The 22,121-nt window shown below is 41.3% G+C and overlaps 1 protein-coding gene across 1 annotated transcript in view; it reads left to right on the top strand.

The window, feature by feature from the left end:
* Nucleotides 1-22,121, top strand: part of HRH4 (histamine receptor H4) — a 235,389-nt gene that overhangs the window by 74,557 nt on the left and 138,711 nt on the right. Inside the window, exon 2 of the mRNA XM_069219203.1 lies at nt 18,228-18,394. Coding sequence (XP_069075304.1) covers nt 18,228-18,394 — 167 coding nt within the window. The remainder of the gene's footprint in view (nt 1-18,227; nt 18,395-22,121) is intronic.

The following is a 22,121-nucleotide window of genomic DNA, read 5'->3' on the forward strand; positions in this document are numbered from 1 at the left end:
TATTGCATAATCCCAATGGCTCTAAAAATAAATATACGTAGCTGACATAGTCATAAAATGCGTGACTGTTGAAGTCCCAGAATATAATTTCAAATAAATCTTTGAAGCAACTTCGATGTTTCGAGTCCTAACCTCTGCTCAACATTCCGTGATTCTTGGTAAATAGCTTAATGTCTCTGTGCTTTAAAAAAATCTGCCTCTCAAGTATAAAAATATCTCGTTCTCACGTAAAGCGCTCTGATGCCAAGTGGGCTAAATTTGTGCTAATTGAGACGGCACTTTTCACTTTCAAAGTAATTAAAATGTCTGCAGTGTCTCACCTACATCTACGATAGCTCAAATAAATAAATAAAATAAAGGCTTCTACATACAGATGGTGTGCCCATCCACAAAGAGGTTATAGGTAGCACTTTCAATCTATTATGACACTGGTATTGTCATTTATACCGTTTTATGACCGCCAAGTTAAGTATTGTACTGTGCATTTGCTGCAAGCCTTTGTCTATTTCCTTTATGCAAATGTATGGACTGTTGTGGTAAACTAACACAGGCACGATGAGAGTTTATTGTCCTAAAATATCACCTATGACAAACAGTGTGCAGCAGTGCTTAATTTGTAAATAAAAAGGTGCTGGTGCCCAAAGCCTTCCTCCTAAACGAGCGGTTGCTGCAATTAAATTTGAAAGCAGGAAATACTGAGGCGGCGTAATCCTGAAGCCATCTCGGGCCTCCTTAATCCATATAAAGCCAATCCCTGCCCCTCCAGCTCACTCTTGCAGCTTTCTACAGTCTTCCTTTGTGACGCTTATTCGTTTTTCCCTTCCTCCGTGTGTCCCATATGTGTCTTTTGCTCGCAGCAAATGCTTGAGGCAGAAGAATAAGCCCCGGCCCTCACAAATAAGTGCCGGTGCTCAGCATCGGAAACAACAAGCACAAATTATGCACTGGTGTGCAGTCAGCTCGGATTCGCATAGCAACTGAACATTACTACTGGAATCCTCAGCCACCGACCCTGCCATCCCGGGAGACCATTCAAACCATAACAAGTGCTTAAAATACCAAATAACAACATCTTAAAGGGATATACATTTCATATACTACATCACCTCCCCCCCCAAAAGAAAAATGAGAAAAATACATAAAATAAAGTTTATTAAAACATTACAAAATCTTCAAACTTTTCTGGCACTTTCACTTCACTTGACCCAGCTGGTGTTCTATGTCCTTGACTCCTAGAATCAATAGGGTTAGCTTGAACAACAGCAGATGATTCTACATTGTTACTCACACTATTACATGGAGTTTGTGTTCCCCTTGTGGGTAACACCCAGAGTACCCAATCAGACTCGACAATAGAGCCATTTTCTTGTGTATAATGTCAGCTTGTTGTAGCTTAAGTTCAACCAGCTGTCTCATATTCCACCACCCTTTACTCTTGACAACACTGCACTCTTGGTGACCTTTTTTTTACCATTAAAGGTGTTGAGTAAATTGACTCACCCTTCCTTACTTTTATCAGACTTTTGACTAAAACCCATTCTCCAACTGCAAACTCTAGGAATTTCAACATGGTGTCCCATGTCAAAGTCATGTTTCATTTTGTTTTGCTTAGCAGCTACCGTAGAAGGAATATCTTCTATATCATGTACCACATGTTTAGTCACCCTAACTGCTTGATCTCTCAACGAACTAGGGAAAAACGAGGTTTGAGCCTTCCTTCCACACAACAAGGAGAACAGAGTAACACCCGTGGGTACACTGTGGAGTAGTGTTATAGCACCACACTATTTCTCTGAGAAATTCTAGCACAGTAAAACCTGATGCCAAGGCAACCTGCACACCATCTTTGATCATTCTGCTTCCCCTCTCAACCAAACCATTCAAACAAGGGGAGTATAAATCTACCTGCAGATGTTTGACATCATGGCTATTCAAAATACTTTCATGTGCTTAGTAGTGAAGTGTGTACCGTTATCAGATACAATACAATTGAATGCACTTTCTAGAAAAAAACAATTGCTCCAAAGATTTTACTGCAGCCTCAGTGTTAGATGACTGAACGGACGTGCATCCACTTCGAGAAATAATCGATCACCAATATCACATATATCGTATGAGCAGGAAGTTACAAGAACAGACCACAAAAATCTACCCCTAACGTTTTCCACGCTGCTTTTGGGAAAGCAACGATTTACAAAGGTTACTTGTTGACTTTCCACTGTTTGTCAGACAGTAGACATTCTGGACACTTATCAATTGTAGAACTGGCTTGTTTATCTAAGGCAGGCAACCAGTAATTCTGCAGGACACACATGCTAGGTTTAGATCTTCCTAGATAACCATGATGAGATTTAGCAATGAGCATGCAAATCTCCTTATAAAACCAAACTAAACACAACAGACAATTCTCCTGAAACTTGAGAAAATGTCTGCAGCTGTCAGCCAGACGAAATCCTCAGGACCAACACATTGCCAATAATGTTCACCTCTTGATATCACTCACTGCTGCTAGCCTTTATAGCACAGTCAGTGGAAATTATCAAGTGAGGAAAGGGAGGACGGGAAGGGGACAGCGGGGAGGGAGGCATAAATTAAGTGCAAATAGTATTAGCTCCTCAACACTCTATAACTCACTTTCCTATTTATCTGTTTGTCTGTAGGAATCACAGAGGAGCTTTCATTATATCAATTTCCCCTGTGAAGCAACATAAGACACACAATATTTGTATAAACAGCTTTTTTTAGATTGAACATTCACCAAATCCATATTATGGCCATTGTGGTATTCATAAAACAAATACGAAGATTTCTGGCAAGCCACAGTAATGTTCAATCATCCAACATGGAATAACGATGCTCATTTGTGAATCTTGTCACTGCAAACTTTCGTGAAACTGTAAATTGTGAAGACACAGTTAACAGTCTTAACATAAATCAATCATCTAAAAATAACATGCGGGGCCCACTTTTATTATCTCAGAATCACACAAATGACAAAAATCATTACTGCACACAAATAACGTGGTGTGAATAATTTAACATTAACATGTGGAGACTACCCGCGTTATCTCACAAATGTCACACATGACAAGAATCATTATTGTACATGAATAACGCGCTGTGTCAAACCGCGAACATGGTTCTCTCAAATTCTTGATTACCGGAGCGTTCTCTCAAGCTCCCTCTAAAATGTTTTCAAAGGAAACGTTTTGAAGAAGGAAGCAATGCATTTGCACCCTTACTGCACCAATGTCTCAGCAACTAGGAACTCACTCGACTGAACGAGAACCAAACCTCCTCCAAAGATAAACGGAAGAGTAACAAGCACTGAGAATGTGGGCAGAGCCTGTTTTATTCCGGAGTTGTAAGCCCTATACTAACATCACATGTGCTTCTCGTCTTGTGCCTTGAAAGAACAAAGGCATCCTGGGACATGCAGTTCCCTTCAAATAAGTTTCTCAATTAAAACATTCACAGGAAGAAGTCATTCTCAAATAGTTTTGGACAATACCTCTGAATGACTTTAAATGTTGAATAAATGTTATTGCAGCCAAGAACATGCCCAACCAAATATTTCAGAGTATACTGTTAAAGACGAACTGCTTGTACTGGCAGCGTTCATGTGGTTACTGTTTTTTTGAGTTGTGGTTGTTTCAGTTGTGGACGTTGGAGACATAGCAGTGGGTTTTTGGGTAGTGGATTTTGGAGAACTAGAATGCAATGTTCTTACAGTTCTGACAGCAGCTCTCCTGTCAAACACGTTTTCTCAGGCCAACTCTGGATGATGTATAGTTTGACTTTACACAAGGCTTCGTCTTCCGGACAGGCTTCAAGCCAATCCTTCTCATTCATAACCACACTGTATTGAAATTGGGAGCATCAATCACAGCCACGCATTCCATTTCATACATAAGACACTCCTCATTCGAACACTCTACTGGCATCTTTGACGAACAATCCACTCGAAAGTTTTTACCACTAGATATGTATTTGACAAGTGTTTTTCAATTCCTCCCTGACACTTAATGGAACATGGTGCACTTTGTGAGCAACATGTCAAGCTTGTGTTTTTAACTTGATACGTTGTTTTAAGCCTTTCAATGTACCAATACAGCAATAAGTCCAAGATTCAGCCTCCCCATCCACACTTCCTATTTACTCGGGATCTTTACCACGTCTACATGCAATTTGAAAATGCCATATTTTTTGCTCAATAAACAGAGTTTTCCCAATGGCTGGGCATCTTGTAAAATTACTGAGATGGGTTTTGGAACCACCCCATAAGACATTGAAAGCTTTTTGTTTATATTTCTACTTGTCTTTGTTTTAGTGTTTTCCACATTCACAGTATCCAACTGACAATCTTCCTCAGTATGTACTACATCAACAGAAGACTCAGCATTAATAAATGCAGCCACTGTGACCATTTCACATGTGGTTTACCCAGTCACGCTAAAAATGGAGGCGGTTGTGCAGTAAGGTGACTTGCTGCCATGACTGGTTACTATTGCAAATTAATAAAAGAGTCTGTCAGCAGTAGAATATTGACAACAGAACACTTGCTGTAGTACAGGGTATTTTAAAAGTACGTATATCTGTATTAAGGAAATGCTATGGCAAGCCAAAATCTGAAAATAACTCTTCACACTTGAAAGTTGACAGACCATGTTTGATCAGAACGCTCGTAGAAACAGCTGGCTGGAAGTACTGATCCATAACTTCTGAAATCCTTAAGAATCCTGGACCAAGATGGCGCTTATTTATGCACAGTGTTATTTCGTGACGTGATGTGCATGATGAGATCAGTGATAGTGGCAAAAGAGGCTCATGAGTAGCAGTGCACTCGTGAGCAGCACAACAATGCAAGAGGGCATGTGCACCAAACCTTAAATGCCCAAAATCACCCACGTTACCCTGCAGAAGGCACAAGATGAAAACGAAGTGCTGACCATCCAGCAGTAAGCCAAGATGCAGGTGAAACATAGACTCCAGCTATGAGGCAATTGAAACGCAGACTCCGGCTCCACGCACCATTCATACCTCAAAATCCAAACACAGGAATGATTGCGAAATTGTAGGTGTGCAATTGAAAAGAGCGCCCACTCATCGCCAAATCTAGTAAACCACAGCCGGCACAATGACAGGTAAAATGCTTACGTTTATTATCCTGAAATATCGCCCACGACAAACTGTCCATTCAGCTTGGATTCCCACAGCAACTGACCATTACTACTGGAATCCTTGCCCACCATCCCTGCCACCACGCAGACCAATCAAACCATAACAAAGGCTTACAATGCCGAATAGCAACATTTAAAAGGGAAACATACAACGCATTACAATTTATATACATTTCATATACTACACCTGTGCATCGGAACAGAAGCGGAAGTACAGTTGCAGTGTGACCAATGGAGAGAAGAGCAGAAAGTGCTGCTGCACCGAGCAGTGCGTGGATTCTAAGCAGAGAAAGAGAATTCATTGTTCTATTTCGTTCACTATTTTTTGGTGGTGTTGTAGGGTTGAGGACGGTGGAGATGTGATTTCCCGCCTCGTCTTGCCCTTTGTGGTTCTTGTAAGTTCTGTGCTTTGTTTGAAAGGCGTGAGCATGACTGGAGGGCTTTTGCGACCCTGCATGGACTGTTGAATGAGGCACTTACATGGCGGGGTAAAGGTGGACGAGCCAACTAATTAAAAGGGGTAGCCGAGCTAGAGATGAGCCAAGAGATGGCTTGGCTTTTAAAACCCACGTATGAGTCACACTTTGAAAATGTTGTTATGTGAATCATGCAAAAAATACAATGCTGGAATATGATAGGGTGTCTTGAAAATAAGTAAAAAACGGTATTTCTTTAACATGTGAAAACGTTTCTTATTATAACATTAGAAGATATCACATTAGGAGATATCACTACATTGATAAGTATTTAGTGTAAGGGACGTGATCTGAGAAACATTTGTGTCTCCTGCCCTTCAACAACTATGGCAGCTAAATGAACTAACAGCATTACGGCAACTACGACAATTACAAGCAACTACGCTGTCATGTATGCTCTTTATGTCGCCTGGATTCTTATTCTGCATAGAGTAATATCATAGTAGATGAAGTCAAACACAAGAGTTTTTTTCTACAGTGCACATCCTGAACTCGAGTAGTTAGTTGAATGTGGTCTCTAAAAGGAGACTCAAACAGAAGAACTAAATAATCTGTCTAAACTCACTCAATCTAGGCTCACTCAATTTTGTCAAGCTAGGAAACGAGGATGGTCCCCGTTTCCGGATTTCACTCAGCCATCCAGCCACAAGATGGGAATCTTTTTACTATCAAAAGTGATACCCACTCTTTACTTGTTGCCATATGTGAGTAGAGCATAGATTTAAAATAGCGCAAAGCAGTCCTTACCCAAGGACATAGAGTAAAACAGGCAGGCTACATTAACAACTTTATTTTTCAGCACAAAGACATTTGGACAGATTCACAGAAGTTGAGCCGAGTCTGGGATTCTAACCTGGCTCCCAGAGGGCATAGGTTTTATTGGTGCATCAGGTGCAGTGGCACTATGGGCACATGGGCCTGAGTGTCCCAACGAAACCCGATTATTTCTGTATTTCACAATTCAGACAGCAGTTATGGTGGGGGGGACTTACTTCCTTGCACTAGGACACATGGGCTATGCCACAGATGGTTTCCCATGAGCCAGGTTGGCATTTCTAAGCACTAGACAATATTTTCTCCTGTGAAAGTTCAGCTTAGTTCAGGCTCAGGGATCCAAGATTAATTTGCCTTGAGCTGTCAGTGGCTCACCTACCACTACTGAGAGGGGCGGTTGAGCTTGCCTCTCAACACCTAAATGTGAAAGTGTGTGTGTGGGAGCCTATCTGAATGCATTTGAATGGGGGATTTGATTTCGAAAGAGGTGGTAGTGGGAATTTATGTCTCAAAGCCTGATCTTGTTGTGTGACTATTTGTTTAAAGTGTCAGACTGCAATTCTCCATCCAAACCTGATCTTGATGGGATAACTGACAAACATCTCTTATCAGGAATACCTATTGTGATGCCTCAAAAACTTCCCTTAGATGGTAGGAAACCCCAGCACGTTGAAAGAATCACTATCGTATGTCTTGGACAGCAAAGATATATATTGTGTGAGGCAGGCCCAGGAATGATACAGTTGTCATCCCTCAACTTTACATATTTCATTAATGTATCTATTATGAAGCGAAGATATAGACTCTTTCTCACTCTTCCTCACTATCTGCTTTTCTTACTCCCTTTCTCACCTCATACCTTTCATGCTCTGCCCTCTTTTTCTCTTTGTCTCCACTCTTGATTTCCACTAATTGCTTTTCACTTCCTTTCTTTCCCTTTCACTTTCCTTGCCCTTCCATTTGACGCTCTCCTCTCTAGGTCTACTTTCCATCCTTTCCACCTTTTCCACTTTTCATTCTCATCCAATTCCTTTCTTGACCTCCAATCTCTGCTTTTCCCAGTTCTCTTCACTCTTCTCCTTCCTTGTTTAACCTATCTGTATTTGGATCGCTCACGATCTCTCCTTCCTCCAGTATGCGGATTGTTGAGAATGGTGGGAAGAGTGGACACAACACAGGTGAAGGCTGACTTGGGTGACACCGGAGAGGGCACAAGAATGGATGGCTTGCAGGAGGGGGGTCAAAGAATTTCAAAAGGGTATTGATTTTGGTACCAAGACAGAATCACAGAATGATGACGGGAGGTGGTGCAATGAAAGGAGAGAGGAGATGTTTGTTGCAAGGAGATGGGACAGACTGAGGCAGGACTGGAGTGAACTAGCCAGTATTAGTGGCAGCAGTAGGCAGTAATTGATGGTGGTGTGGCTAAAAGGCAGTCACAAACAGGATGGATGGATGGTTGGCAAAGGGATGAAAGGGGTGTGACAGGAAAGCATATGTAATCAGTAAAGTCTTGCCATTTTTGGAGGGTTCTTGTGCTCATTTGTAGAAAACAAACATGGGCCGTCTGTGATGAAAAACAAATTCTACCTCCAACATTTTTACATACAAAGTAGAAGCAGCATTTCAAAATAAGAGAGGCCTTCACTTGCAATATTCAAAGATGGAGAGCTGAGGTGTATGACTGAAAAGTCCAGGGGTTGGTGGATGTGCGAGAGCATGAGCAACCGGGCAGTTACAGGACATGACATGTGCCTTCTCATTAACATAGTAAAAGGTAAGTGCCACTTGGGTGGGCCTTGTATGTGAACTAGAACTCCAGAGTGCCACCATACCTTGTTCTGTCTCCTAAGACCTGCATGGTGGTTGACTTTCTTTATGATATCTTATGGATGCTTTTCTCCAATTCACATCAATAAGCTGTGCTTTCAATCATCTATTACCTAGGTTCAGTCACCAAAGCCAGTAGCCAGATTCATGGATTATCTCACCTGGCCACAGGTTTCAGGAGAAGGCAGTTATAAATGCCACCTCTGCCCTGGCTGGGCACACTGATTTAGTAGCTGACTGGCTACTAAGACAATCTCAGGTAACCTTTACATTTGGGTTGTGTTCTAGGCCTTGTTTCAATTTCCTAACTGCATGTGTGCTGTGATTGGCAAGGCCTGTCCTGTTCTCATGTAAAGCTTTAGGATGGAAAGGTAAAATCTGTATGAAGTATGGAAAAATAAGAAGCAGTAGCCTACTATTTAAATTAGTACCAGCAATGTGATATTTACTGCTTGCAAAACATTTTGTGACCTGTAAATCATTTTCCGAGCTGACGTATGTAGAAATATGTTGGTTCAGAAAATTCAGATTCAGAGTGGGTCACCGTCTGATCTACCTTAATAATATTAATGAGCTAGTTAGTAAATTATCACTTACTTCAATTGGAGGCCATCACTTGGATAGTGGCCTGCTGGTATCAGAAGGCTACCTTGTCTTTGATTTCTTTTCAATAAAGTAACTTTTAACTTTTAAATGCAGCCCCTTTTCCTTAAAGTTTGAGGCACTAAACGCATACAAGAAGCATTATCACTTGCCTTCATTACACCTTCACTGACACTAGACAGCACACAATCAGTCACACCTAATTTCCACTACGATACATGCTCAAAGCATCTTTTTCTGTGTCAGTCACCCCCGCTGTTCACTTACCTTCTGGCTTTTGCAACTGCACTTCTTTACGGCACCAACCACCTACACTATTACACAAACACAGAATAACTTGCCCACACAGCTATTTCCCATCTCACTCACTATTTTTACCCCTTGCCACACTACTATGCCATTTGTATCCCTTGACCAATCACATAGTCAATTTCATTACACACTTCTGCAGTAGCCACACACTTGGTTATTTTCCCACTCAACAACCACTCCGCTCCTCAAAACTCTTATCACTTGATTGCAAACTCAGTGGGAACATACGTTAACACCTTTTATTCGAATTATTCATTCTCAGCTGTTCAGCAGCACTAGTCATCCAACCACTGATCAGCAACACAAGCCACAACCACATCTTTCGCTCACACCAGCAATATGCTGCATCCATTCACACACTGTCCAACTTGCTCCCACCATTTACTCACCTCAGCTATATTAAACACCACTCACCCATGTAATCATTTACATGAGCCATTTAGTCACATCTCACCCATAGCTATGTGTAACCCTACACTGCCTCACACAGCATGACTGTGCTACTCACAACTTTTCTTTCATATCTCATTTCCCAACCTGCAATCACTCTCAAAGATCTGCCGTTTGCAGAAATCTTTAACTACTTCACAACATTTGCATCTCACACCACTCATTACTTACTGCAGTCCTCCACAACACCACCCATAACACATCCCCAGCAACACTGGTCTGCCCCATATCCACTCATGCTAGTTTAGCAATGTTATTCACAGTCAGTTGCCATTTCTCTTTCTACATTTCGGCAAACATTCATAGTACACTCCAAAACCTCAATCACATTTATAATGTAACCCAGTTGGACTAATTAATCACACATCCACTCAGAACATTACTGACCGACAAAAAAATCTTACATTCACCTACATATATCAAACAATCATTCTCAGCCCATTTGAACCACAGCTATCATTACATACACCCAGCACCTCCTGAGGTTTCAGCCCTCTGAAAATAATACTAAAACAACTCAAAATGCCCCTGAGCCACACAGTTCACTTTTTTCTCCTTCTCTATTAGGATCCATGTGCACATATGCATTGACATTACTCAGACAAACAAAGCAATTGAATGACATCCAGGGCCACATATTACTGACATGATAGCACAGCTGAATGGTGCCAAGATATTTTCTCAACTTGATTTAAACAAAGGCTATCATCAGCTGGAACTTGAAGAAAGCTGCAGGTACATTACAACCTTTTCTATACATGTTGGTTTGTTTGAATACAACAGACTTAGTTTTGGTGTGTCATTGGCTGCAGAACTTTTCCAAAATATCATCCAATGTATCATACAGCCTGTTGTGAATATTTCCGATAAGAACGTTAACATGTTAGTTTTCGAGCTGAACAGAAAGAGCACGATAGAGCTCTCACACAAATATGTCAATTAATCACTGATGCAGGTTTGACTTTTAATGCAGACAAGTGTGAGTTCAACAAGGCAAAACTGAAATTCTTTGGACATATCTTTTCTGATGGTGGCATGACGCCTGATCCTGTCAAAGTATAGTCTCTGTCAAATGCTGATCCCTCCACAAGATATGTTTATGGTTTGCTCCTTTCTTACATTGCCTCTTACTGTTCAAAATACATACAAGACTTTGCCACTGTCAGTGCTCCACTATGAGAATTGACAAAGAAAAATGTTTCTTTTCAATGATCACAAGAATCTGAGAAATGTTTTAAGAAAATCAAACATTTCATTGAAAATGCTATTGAAATGACATACTTCAATCCAAAGCATCATACAGAGGTTATTGTTGACGTTAGGACGGTTGGGTTAGGAGCCATCCTTACACAGTATAGTGGGCGCACAAATGCTACACAGCATATTGTGGCCTATGCTAGTAGAAGTTTGTCCCAAACAGAACATGCTTACTCTCAACCTCAAAAAGAAAGTTTGGTTGGAAAAAACTTTTATGCTGGTAACTAATCATCAATCTTTGCTGACCATCTTTGGCAATCCAAGAGCCAAGATGCCACCTTGTATTAAGCGATGGAGACTACAATCACAGGTGTACAATTGTACATTTGTGCATTGTCCAGGAAAGAATCAGAATTCTGCTGACTACTTTTCGAGAGTGCATATGCAAGGTCATGGTACTCCATTTAAGATGGCTAAGGACTTCATTAATTACATTTTCCAGTACACCAGCTGCTATATCATTAGCCCAGATTGTCACTACTGTGAGCCATGATAGTGACCTGCTGAATTTAAAGGATAAAATTACACAACAATTATGGAATAAACACACTCGACCTCTCAATAATGATGGTGAATATGTGAAATGTCAAAGATGAATTGTCCACAACTCATGAGCGAGCTGTACTGCCAGGGTCAAGAATCCTGATTCTGGAGATTCTGGGATAGAATGTTGTTGAAGTTACTCACAAAGGACATTGTTGTATTGTTGCCTCAAAAAGAGCTCTCCAAGACCGAATTTGGTTTCCATACTTAGATGAAAAAGTTGATAAGGAACTCAAAGCCTGTCACATATGCAATTGCCTGTCAACCAAGGTTTCTCAACCTACTCTGAACATGTCAGAAATTTCTAAACATGAATGGGAGAGAATACCCATTGATTTCTTTGACCCGCTTGACAATGAACATTGTCTAATGGTTATTGGGGATGAAAACTCACGTTCCCGTTGGTTGGAGATCCCTCATATACAAGTCACAACCGAGTCATTGAAAAATTTGATAGCATCTTTGTGACATGGGGCATACCAGCCATTGTAAAGTCTGTCAATGGCCCACCATTTAATAGTAAAGAATTTATTGAATTTCTGATGCATTGTAACATAAAACATCAACATTTTACACCTTTCTGACCACAGGCCAATGGACTTTTTGAGCGTTTTATGAGTACACTAAAGAAAGCAGTACAGCATGCAACTCTTGAGAATCTCATTTTGAAAATAGTAGTGAAATCTACTCTGCAAGCTTATCGCTCAACACCCCACTCAACCATATTTGAAAGTTCTGCAACTCTGATGTTTGGGAGATCAATGACAACCAAGTTACCGCAATGGACCATTAAAAGAGACAAAAACTGAAAACATGATTCGTACAAGGGACTTGGTTAACAAACAGAAAATGAAGGATTATGCAAATAAGGGGCACCATGTAAAAGACATTTCACATAGAAAAGTAGATTTAGTGATCACCCGACAGATTCGCAAAGAAAAACTAATGCTCCATATGATGCTGAACCATATCAAGTGGTGTTTACCAAAGGACACATTCCTACTGCCTAGCGCCCTAGGAAGTCTGTTGACAGAGACTCATCTCACGTTAAGCCGGTGTTTCATCGATCTTCAACTCAAAATGGTGAAAGAAAGGCTGACTCTGAAAACTCAGTAACTGATACTGCCTCTCTATCATCTTAGAAAGTCCTTGACACTGAAGATGACAGCTTTCACATCAGGTTGTGCGATCAAAAGCACCAAGATTAATCAAAGATATATATATATACCTATATATATATCAACAAAACATTCCATGAAATTCTTCACGAACGACCGTACTCCGGGACCTCGTATTTCAAAAGGTTAATTTATTTAGGCTCCATTAAATTCGTTTTCAGCACAAAAACCACCAACCAACCATATTTATATATATATGTGTGTGCGTGTTTGCTTACCGATTTCATAAAAATATGTAATTTTTCATTTAACAGAGGGTTAGCTGTAGTGTCTTACATGTTTTAGGACAGAACCTTTCAGGCTCCAAATGGACTCCAAAGCAGCCTGACATATTCACTAGGATGGAATGGAATGGAAACTTGGTTTAGAATGTTGGAGTTGATGTAAAGACGTGATTTACAACTCTGTGTGTGGTATATACATTGGTGGGTACCCAGGCTAGGGTGGACGTTACAACCTCGACAATGCCCTCTTGTTTAAACCCTTGGGTGTCAAGGACATAACGGTTACCTCCTCGGCTGCACCACTCGGATGCCAAGGACGTAACTGTTATGTCCTGGATCCTGCCCTCCGGAGAAGCACTAACATTCCCCCTGAGGGCCTCCCACCCTCCTCCCCTGGGCAGGGATGGAACGGGAATCGCTTCCCCTTCCACCCCGGACCCCCACCCCCTCCAGTGATGTCTGATGACATCAGCGCTTGATCAGAGGCTGCCCCCATCAAAAGAGAAATGCAAGAATTTCTCTTCTGATCGGGAGTGGGGGCAGGCAGGGAGGCATGAAAGGAACGGAAAGGTCTTTCCTTTCCTTTGAGGGCTCTTTGAGCATTTCTGCAGCCCAATCATGAAGCGATCAGGCTGCAGAAATGCCCACTAGACACCAGGGATTTGGGTTTACATAAAGTAAACAATGAAGGGGAGCGACCCCTTTGGCAAGGGTCCCTCCCCAAGGGGGCAATTTATTATTAGGCCTTTTTTGCCCCCCGCCCCCGGGGGGAAGATCAACAGATTTTAATTAGGCCGATCTGCCCCTAGGTGAGGCAGAACCCACTGGACAGCAGGGCTATATTTCTTTTTGTTTTTTTTTACATGTGGGGAGTGACTCCTTAGGCAAGGGTCGCTCCCCTGGGGGCAAATTATTTTTAGGCCATTTCTGCCCCCCTTTGGGTCAGAGCAGCATATTTGGCCATTCTGCCCCCAAGGGGAGCAGACACCAGGGTTTTTGTTTTTAATTCAGTTTCACACAAGGGGAGCAACCCCTTAAGCAAGGGTCGCTCCCCGGGAGGGGGGGGGGATTTATTTTAGGCTATTTGTGCCCCCCTTAGTGGTAGACACCACTTAGGCACCAGGGATTGGTGTGTGTGTGTTTTGTTTGGGGGGGGAAGCCCCTTGGGCAAGGGTCTCTCCCCATTGGGGCAAATTACTGTTGGCCATTTTTGCCCCCATTAGGGGCAGATTGGCCTATTTTTGTAAGGCCTTTGTACCCCCAAAGGAGGCAGAAAGTCCACCAGAGACCAGGGAAGATTTTTTTCAAAAAAAGAGTGTGGGGGTATGGCCATACCCCACCCCAAATAAAGTGGGACAAAGTTGTTCTGTCCACCAGTGAGCAGATGGGGCAATTACCCCTGATCCACCCCAAGGGGGCCAGAAAGCCTACTAAATGCAAGGGAATTAAAAACAAAATAGTGGGTGGTGGCTACCTACCAGTATGAGCATGGTTATGCCCCCACCCCATCTGAAGGGGGTAATAGTCTTTCAGCTTTCCCCGTACACTAAAACATCTTATCCCACAGCAGGCAAGAGGACTTTTGCTTATTTTGGTTTTTGGTTTTACATTTGGGCCATGAGAGCTTGTCTAACTCTGAAAATTGTCCCACATGGTGAGGGCTGCACTTTTTGAACTTTGGGACACAGCCACGTAGAAAAATCTACAAGACCTAGACACATCTGAAAACTAAACCTCTGGGTGAGTCCAGGGCGATGGGCTGGTGAGAGCCCCACAAGTCACCCCATCCTTGGTTCCCCTAGCTGTCTAGCTTTCAGAAATGTCCAGGTTTGCTAGGTTTCCCTAGGTGCCGGATGAGCTAGAGGCCAAGATCCACAGCTAGGCACTTTGCAAAAAACAGGCTACTGTTCTTTGGGAAAATGTAATGTTTCCACGCTGTGTTTTGGGGCATTTCTTGCTGCGGGCACTAGGCCTACCACACAAGTGAGGTCCCATTTTTATCGGGAGACTTGGGGAAAGCTGGCTTGAAGGGAATTAGTGGCTCCTCTTAGATTCCAGAACTTTCTATCACTAAAGTGTTTTTTATTTTTGCCAAATTTTGAGGTTTGCAAAGGATTCTGGGTAACAGAACCTGGTGAGAGCACCACAAGTTACCCCATGCTGGGTTCCCCTATGTGTCTAGTTTAAAAAAATGCACAGGTTTGGAAGGTTTTCCTAGGTGCCGGCTGAGCTAGAGACCAAAATCCACATCTAGGCACCTTCCAAAAAACATGTCAGTTGTCAATGTAAAAATGTGATGTGTCCATGTTGTGTTTTTGGGGAGTTTCCTGTCGCGGGCCCTAGGCCTACCCACACAAGTGAGGTACCATTTATATCGGGAGACTTAGGGAAATGCCTGGTGGAAGGAAATTTGTGGCTCCTCTCAGATTCCAGAACTTTCTATCACCGAAATTTGTGGAAAAAGTGTTTTTTGGCCACATTTTGAGGTTTGCAAAGAATTCTCGGTAACAGAACCTGATGAGAGCCCCACAAGACACCCCATCCAGGGTTCCCTCAGCTGTCTAGTTTCCAGAAATGTCCAGGTTAACTAGGTTTCCCTAAGTGCTGGCTGAGCTAGAGGCCAAAATCTACAGCTAGGCACTTTCCAAAAAACACATCAGATTTCAATGTAAAAATGTGATGTGTCCATGTTGTGTTTCCTGTTGCGGGCATTAGGCCTACCCACGCAAGTGAGGTACCTGTCTTATCGGGAGACTTGGGGTAACACAGGATAGAAGAACCAGTGTTATTGCCTTGTGTCTTTCTCTACATTTTTTCCTTCCAAATGTATGACAGTGTGCAAAAAAGACATCTATTTGAGTAATGCCCTGTAATTCACATGCTAATATGGGGACCCCGGAATTCAGAGATGTGCAAATAACTACTGCTTCTCAACACCTCATCTTGTGCCCATTTTGGAAATACAAAGGTTTCCTTGATACCTATTTTTCACTCTTTATATTTCACCAAATTATTTGCTGTATACCCAGTATACAATTAAAACCCATTGCAAGGTGCAGCGCATTTATTCGCTCCGGGTACCTAGGTGTCTGAATGAACCTACAAGCCCTATATATCACCACAACCAGAAAAGTGCAGCAGACGCAACAGTATATTGCTTTTGAAAATCCAACATCACAGAAAAAAGTTACAGAGTAAAACGTGGCAAGAAATGGCTGTTTTTGTACCTCAATTTCAATATTCCTTTTGTTCCAGCCTTTATTTATCTATAGGAAAACCCTGTAGGACCTACACAAATGACCCCATGCTGAATTCAGAATTTTGTTTTCTTTTTAGAAATGTTTAGCTGTCCAGGATCCAGCATTGGTTTTACACCCATTTCTGTCACTAACTGGAAGGAGGCTAAAAGTGCAAAAAATAGTAAAAATGGGGTATGTCCCAGTAAAGGGCCAAATTTGTGTTGAAAAATGTGGTTTTCTGATCAAAGTCTGCCTGTTCCTGAAAGCTGAGAAGAGGGACATTTTAGCACTGAAACCCCTTTGTTGATGCCATTTCAGCGAAAAAACCACAAGCTTTCTTCTGCAGACCTTTTTTTCCATTTTTTTTAAAACAAAACAACATTTTCATTGTATTTTGGCTAATTTCATGGTGTCCTCCAGGGAATGCCACAAACTCTGGGTACCTCTACAATCCCTAGGATGTTGTAAAAAAGAACGCAAATTTGGCGTGAGTAGCTTATGTGGACAAACAGTTATGAGGGCCTAAGCGCAAACTGCCCCAAATAGCCAAAAAAAGGCCAGGCACCTGAGGAGGAAAAGGTCTGGCAGCGAAAAGATTAAGCATTTTATTAATACCACCGCAGGAGTCTGTTTCTCCCTTCTGAAAACATTAAGAAAGACTATACAATTCTTGCCAGAGCATACCAAAAAGATCATTGTTCATGCATTAATCACATCCAGACTTGACTACACCAATGTGCTGCTGTTAGGATCTCCTCTGGCACTGTAGAACAGACTACAAGTCCAGAATCCTGCAGCCAGACTACTGCTGGATATTCCTAAAAGACAATCTATTCAGGATTGTCTAAAAAGCCTCTACTGGCTTCCTGTCAACCAAAGAATAGAATTCAAAGCAGTGACATTAACTTTCAGGGCCACTCAATTGAAAGGCCCGGTGTGTATCTTCTGTGACAAAATAAAAAAAATACAATTCATGCAGTTCCTTACGCTCAGCCAATCACAGCTTGCTCTGCATTCCCAAGATTAAATAGACCAGAGCAGGTGGATGTTTCTTCTCTTTTTTGGCCCCAAAGCTCAGGAATGTTACACCTGACTACATTATATGCATCGCATTAGAGAATTATTTTAAAGACCCACCTCCTTAGAGCGGCCTAAACTCTGACTGGGCCCTCCTTCGTCCACTTTGTTTACTATGTACGAGAGTCCCATGGGAGTGGGAATTTAAAAAATAAAGTGCTGTACTTGGCTGAGCAGTCTCCTATTCATATTGGTCATTTTGCTCCTGTATGACCAATATCAGTCCCTTAGGAGGTTGATTGACGAGCCCCAACATCTGAAGAAATGTTTCGTTGTCATTGCTGGATAAAGGGACCATATCCACTTGTCCTGAAAATTGTCAAAAATACCATAGAACAGGGCAGGATAGAGGTATCCTAGTCTCATAACCCTTGTGGGGGTCCCAGAGAGACCCACCTAAGCCCAAAATGAAAGAATGTTGCAGGGGTCAATGTGACCCTACAGAACTCCCAAGGGACTGGGAAAATGAATTATATAAAATAAGTGTGGGTTTGTGTCCCTGAAGGAGTTGGCAACCCACAGGAGCATGGGTGCAGAGCTAGTGCATGAGACAAGCCACAGGCCAGGCCCTAGGCCCAAACCCACACTGTACACAGCCATAGGCCGCGTTTGAAGGGTTTGGAAACAGGGCGGGGTACACAGCCCTTCAGTGGTGTGCGGTGGATGGTTGACCATGCCTGGAGGTTGCATATGGTAGTAAGATCTTACTGAAACTACAAATTCAGTGAAAAAGGTTAAGTGATGCTATGTCTTGGTTTCTTGCTTCCTCTCCTCACTCCCTCTTTTTGGCTACCTCTTTCCTTCTCTTTCTTTTAGGCTCCTATTTCAATTCTTATTATATAGGTACTTGCTGTAACAGGCCGTTAGTCATGATGTACACAGGCATTCTGGTGTTTAGATCACAGGAATGTTGGCACAATTGTGAACAATATTTTTTCTACTTAATGCCCTTTGTCTAATAATCTATTTTTATTTTGATTATGTCCCAAAAATGTATATTTATGTATGATCTTCATCAGTATAAAAGAAATATTTTCTCAAATATTTTATATAAACCTATTTTTATTTCTGTATATTTCTCAAGGAAGTTTCTCAATTCCTCTCTACATCCCGTATGTATTAACTGGAAAATGGCTGCTTGGCAGGTTTCTTTGCAAGCTTTGGTTGTCAGTAGACACTGTGCTGTGTGTGACATCCATTGGAACCATTGTTCTTATAAGCTACGATCGATTTCTGTCAGTTACCAAAGCAGTAAGTACACAAACTTGAATCTGGTAATTTAAATGCAATCAATTTGGTGTTAATCACCAAAAAAATTGTATGTGTTTATAGTTGTTTGAAATAAAATCTAACTGTATGTACTGTGCTAATTTAGATTTTAGTGTATTACTGATATCAGAGAAAATTACACATTTTGTATATGTGTGCATGTTTTGAGAACTGGCTGCATTGCCTCATATGCTAATATGTCTGCACTAAATTTAATGATCCCTTCAATAAGCCAACAGAATGCATTTTGAGACCAAGGGGCATGTTTATGAAAGGGGTTGTGTCACTCCTACACCATGCAAGCCCAAAATGTGATTTATCAAGCTACAGGAGACCACCTTGTATGGCCCTGAGCAGCTTCAAAAATCTAGAGTAACGTAAACAGAGCAAACTGCTGTGTTGCGTAACTCTTCCCCAGAGAGGTGTTGCATGGGTGCTTCCACTCACACACTTGTATTTTGCCGCATTCCCAGATTTACCAAAAGTGGAGGACTTGGGAATGTGCCAAAATGCTATACCTTCCCAGGTCAGGCGTAATGAGGAGTAATATATTTCTTCTCGTTACTTCCTCTTTCTATTTCTCTATATTAAAATTCAAAAAAGGGAAGGGAGGACGAAGAGGGAAGGGAAGAGAAGGGGCTGAGATCAAATTATTGAAGTGCATGTCATGATGATGACCTTATACACACCAAATCATAAGCACAAACAAAATAATTTAAACATGAATACTCAGTGCCTAAAGCAGGTGAACAAGTCAAGATAAAAGGAGATGAGGAGGAAATAAAGATTTTGGTAGAAGTAAACCATCCTAAGTCTTTTCATCTACAAATGAGATTTGAACATAATTGAGTTGAAAACACAGGGGCATTCTTAGTAAATCATAACATACTAATCGAGACAGCAAAACAGTTCACAGATATTGCATAATCCATGCATGCCAATGAGGATTGCTAATTCCTCACCACTCTTCAATCCATTAGGGATTTTGGTATTCATCTCAATGATGTAACGTGGTTCCAACACTCTCAACTGTTTTCCCAGTCACCTCCTCTAATGTGTTTTATGGTTCTATCTATGCACATGTTTGTGATAGAAATGTCTTGCCACTGGGTAATTCTAATCAGCGTCCTTTATCGCACACATATGCTCAAGAAACCTCTTTTTCAATTGCAGCCTGGTACTGCCATTATACATCAATTTTCAAGGGCATTTGGAGGCATAGATTATAAAGTCAGTCATGATACACCTCTCCCTTGGGACAAAAATGGAGTATCCCCTATAGCCAGATGTTGAGGACAAGGAGAATTTGCTCAAGGGATGACGAGTTTGATAAAGAAAAAGCGCAACAATCAAGACTCCTCAAGTAAAGTGCAGGTGCCATAGATCAAACAATTCATTTTTATGAAGTGCATTAATGTATAAAAAAGGGGAGGCATTTTCTCACTGGCTTAGGCTAATACTCACTATTTAAGAGGGGCAATCTATCAGATATTTCACTATCAACGCTATTCCAAAAACCTACATTGTAATCACAACTAATCCAAACATTCTCTACAAATATGCCATAATTCCTGAAGTACAGGTCACCAGACGTCATGTCAATTAGTTGAAAACACAGATATTGCACAATATGTATTTATTAAAGGTTATTCACCACTCGTACTCTGATCTTATAAATGGACATGTAGTTCAGCATCTATATTATGACCCAAAGGGACCTCTGTGGCCAACGCCACAATTAAGCATGACTCCTCTTTCCTTAGTTCCTTCTCTCTGTTTCCTTCCCATTGGTGGGCTCTAACATGTTATATACCATAATAATGGAAGCTCATAAATGAGCGCCCATGATGTTATTCAAAGTGGGAGGCCATGGGGTAGTTCTTCTCACCATGCTTTATACAACGCATATGCTGCAAGATAAGTATTTTTACCGTATTAATCCTGCTGCCCACATATTGTTTCTTGCAGCGACAATACAAAATGTAGACCACATAATCCGTGTTGCACGCAATCCGATCCTTGATTACAACCTCATGGCTCTCAAATGTGCTGTATGTTCTTTGATTTACTTCATATCCACAAGTTTACACCTATTGCATTTAGTAAAGCCATTGATGTTCAGCTGCAACCAATAGTTTGTCACTGGGTCTAGATGACTACTCGTCAAGATATCACCCAAAGGCCTAGTCTTCTTAGAGGTTATGCATGGGCCCATATGTGCAGTACTTTTCAAGTGTTTATCCTTACTCAGTACATGCCAATTTCTCTGTACTATTCACTTAACCTTGGAATTCACCTCACTATACTGAAAGAATAACCTTTTCACATCACCTTGTCCTTTCTCCACCTTCTGTTGGTATAGTACTTGATCCTTTTGTTTTTCCAGGACCCTGTCCCTTGCTGTTTCTATGACAATCAGTGGGTAACCACTTGTCCGGAATCTTCCATCATTCCATAAATTTCTTTATCAAACTGCTCCTCCGTTGAGCAAATTCTCCTTGTCCTCAACATCTGTCTATAGGGGATACTCCATTTTAATACCCTAGCGTGTGCCCTGTTGGCATGCAATACAGAATGTGTCCCAGTTGGCTTTCTATGGCTCCTGGTAATCAACTTCTCATCCATCACATCAAGTTCAACATCCACAAAAATGCAATGAGACCTACTATGCTCACTTGTAAACCGAATACTGAAATTATTACAATTCAATTTCTCTATAAAGCTGAGCAAATCAACCTCATTCCCCTCCCATAGCACAAATAAATCATCTATGAATCGTGTCCATAATGCCACCTTTCACACGTATTGTTCATTCTTCTCAGCCCATGCTACCAACTTCTCCCACCAATCTATGAAAAAATTAGCATAGGTGGGGGCAAAGGAGGAGCCATTAGCTTTACCCTGCTGCTGCAAATAGCGCTTATTTTTGAAAATTAAAATATTATTTGTGAGACAATATCTGAGTATATTCATCATCATTTGTGTATGCTCTAAGAACTATGTATGCCTATCCCTGAGAAAATACTTGCATGTTTAGATCCCATGCTCATGATGAATCGATGTGTATAGGGACACAACGTCAAATGTCACCATAATATAGTTGTCTTTGCAAGGAATTGCATCTAGCTTCTGCAAAAAGTCATTTGAATCTTTCAAATATGATGGCAACACTGTTACATGATGCTGAAGATACAAATATAAATACTGTGAGGTATTCTCCAGCAAAGACCTAATCAGACTCACTATCAGTCTACTAGGTGGCACCTATTCATTCTTGTGTATTTTGGGGAGAAGGTAAGTGGTTGTAATTCTTCCTTGCTTAACCCATAGATATTGATATTCATCCCATTCAAACAAATAAAATTCACGCCACTCCTCCATTCATTCTTCATTTGTTTTATGGTGTTTTGGGTGAGGCATTTATAATGTGTTGCATTATTTAGCTGTGTCCTGACTTCCATAAGGTACATATCCTGATCCATTAAGACAACATTGCCCCTCTTATGAGATGGCTTGATTATCAATGAGGGGTTATTTTTCATGGCTGCACTGTCCCTCCAGCCCTTTGGTGAAAAATTATTCTTCTTTCTGTTATTCTGCCATTCCCATCATAGGCCATTTATTTCATTAATTTACCAGTTCTTGGAATACATCTATTTTATTTCCGGATTTCAGCTGGGCACAAAACCTAGATTTTGATTTTAATCCA

This window comes from Pleurodeles waltl, chromosome 2_2 (genome assembly GCF_031143425.1).
Source record: "Pleurodeles waltl isolate 20211129_DDA chromosome 2_2, aPleWal1.hap1.20221129, whole genome shotgun sequence".
NCBI classification, from domain to species: domain Eukaryota; kingdom Metazoa; phylum Chordata; class Amphibia; order Caudata; family Salamandridae; genus Pleurodeles; species Pleurodeles waltl.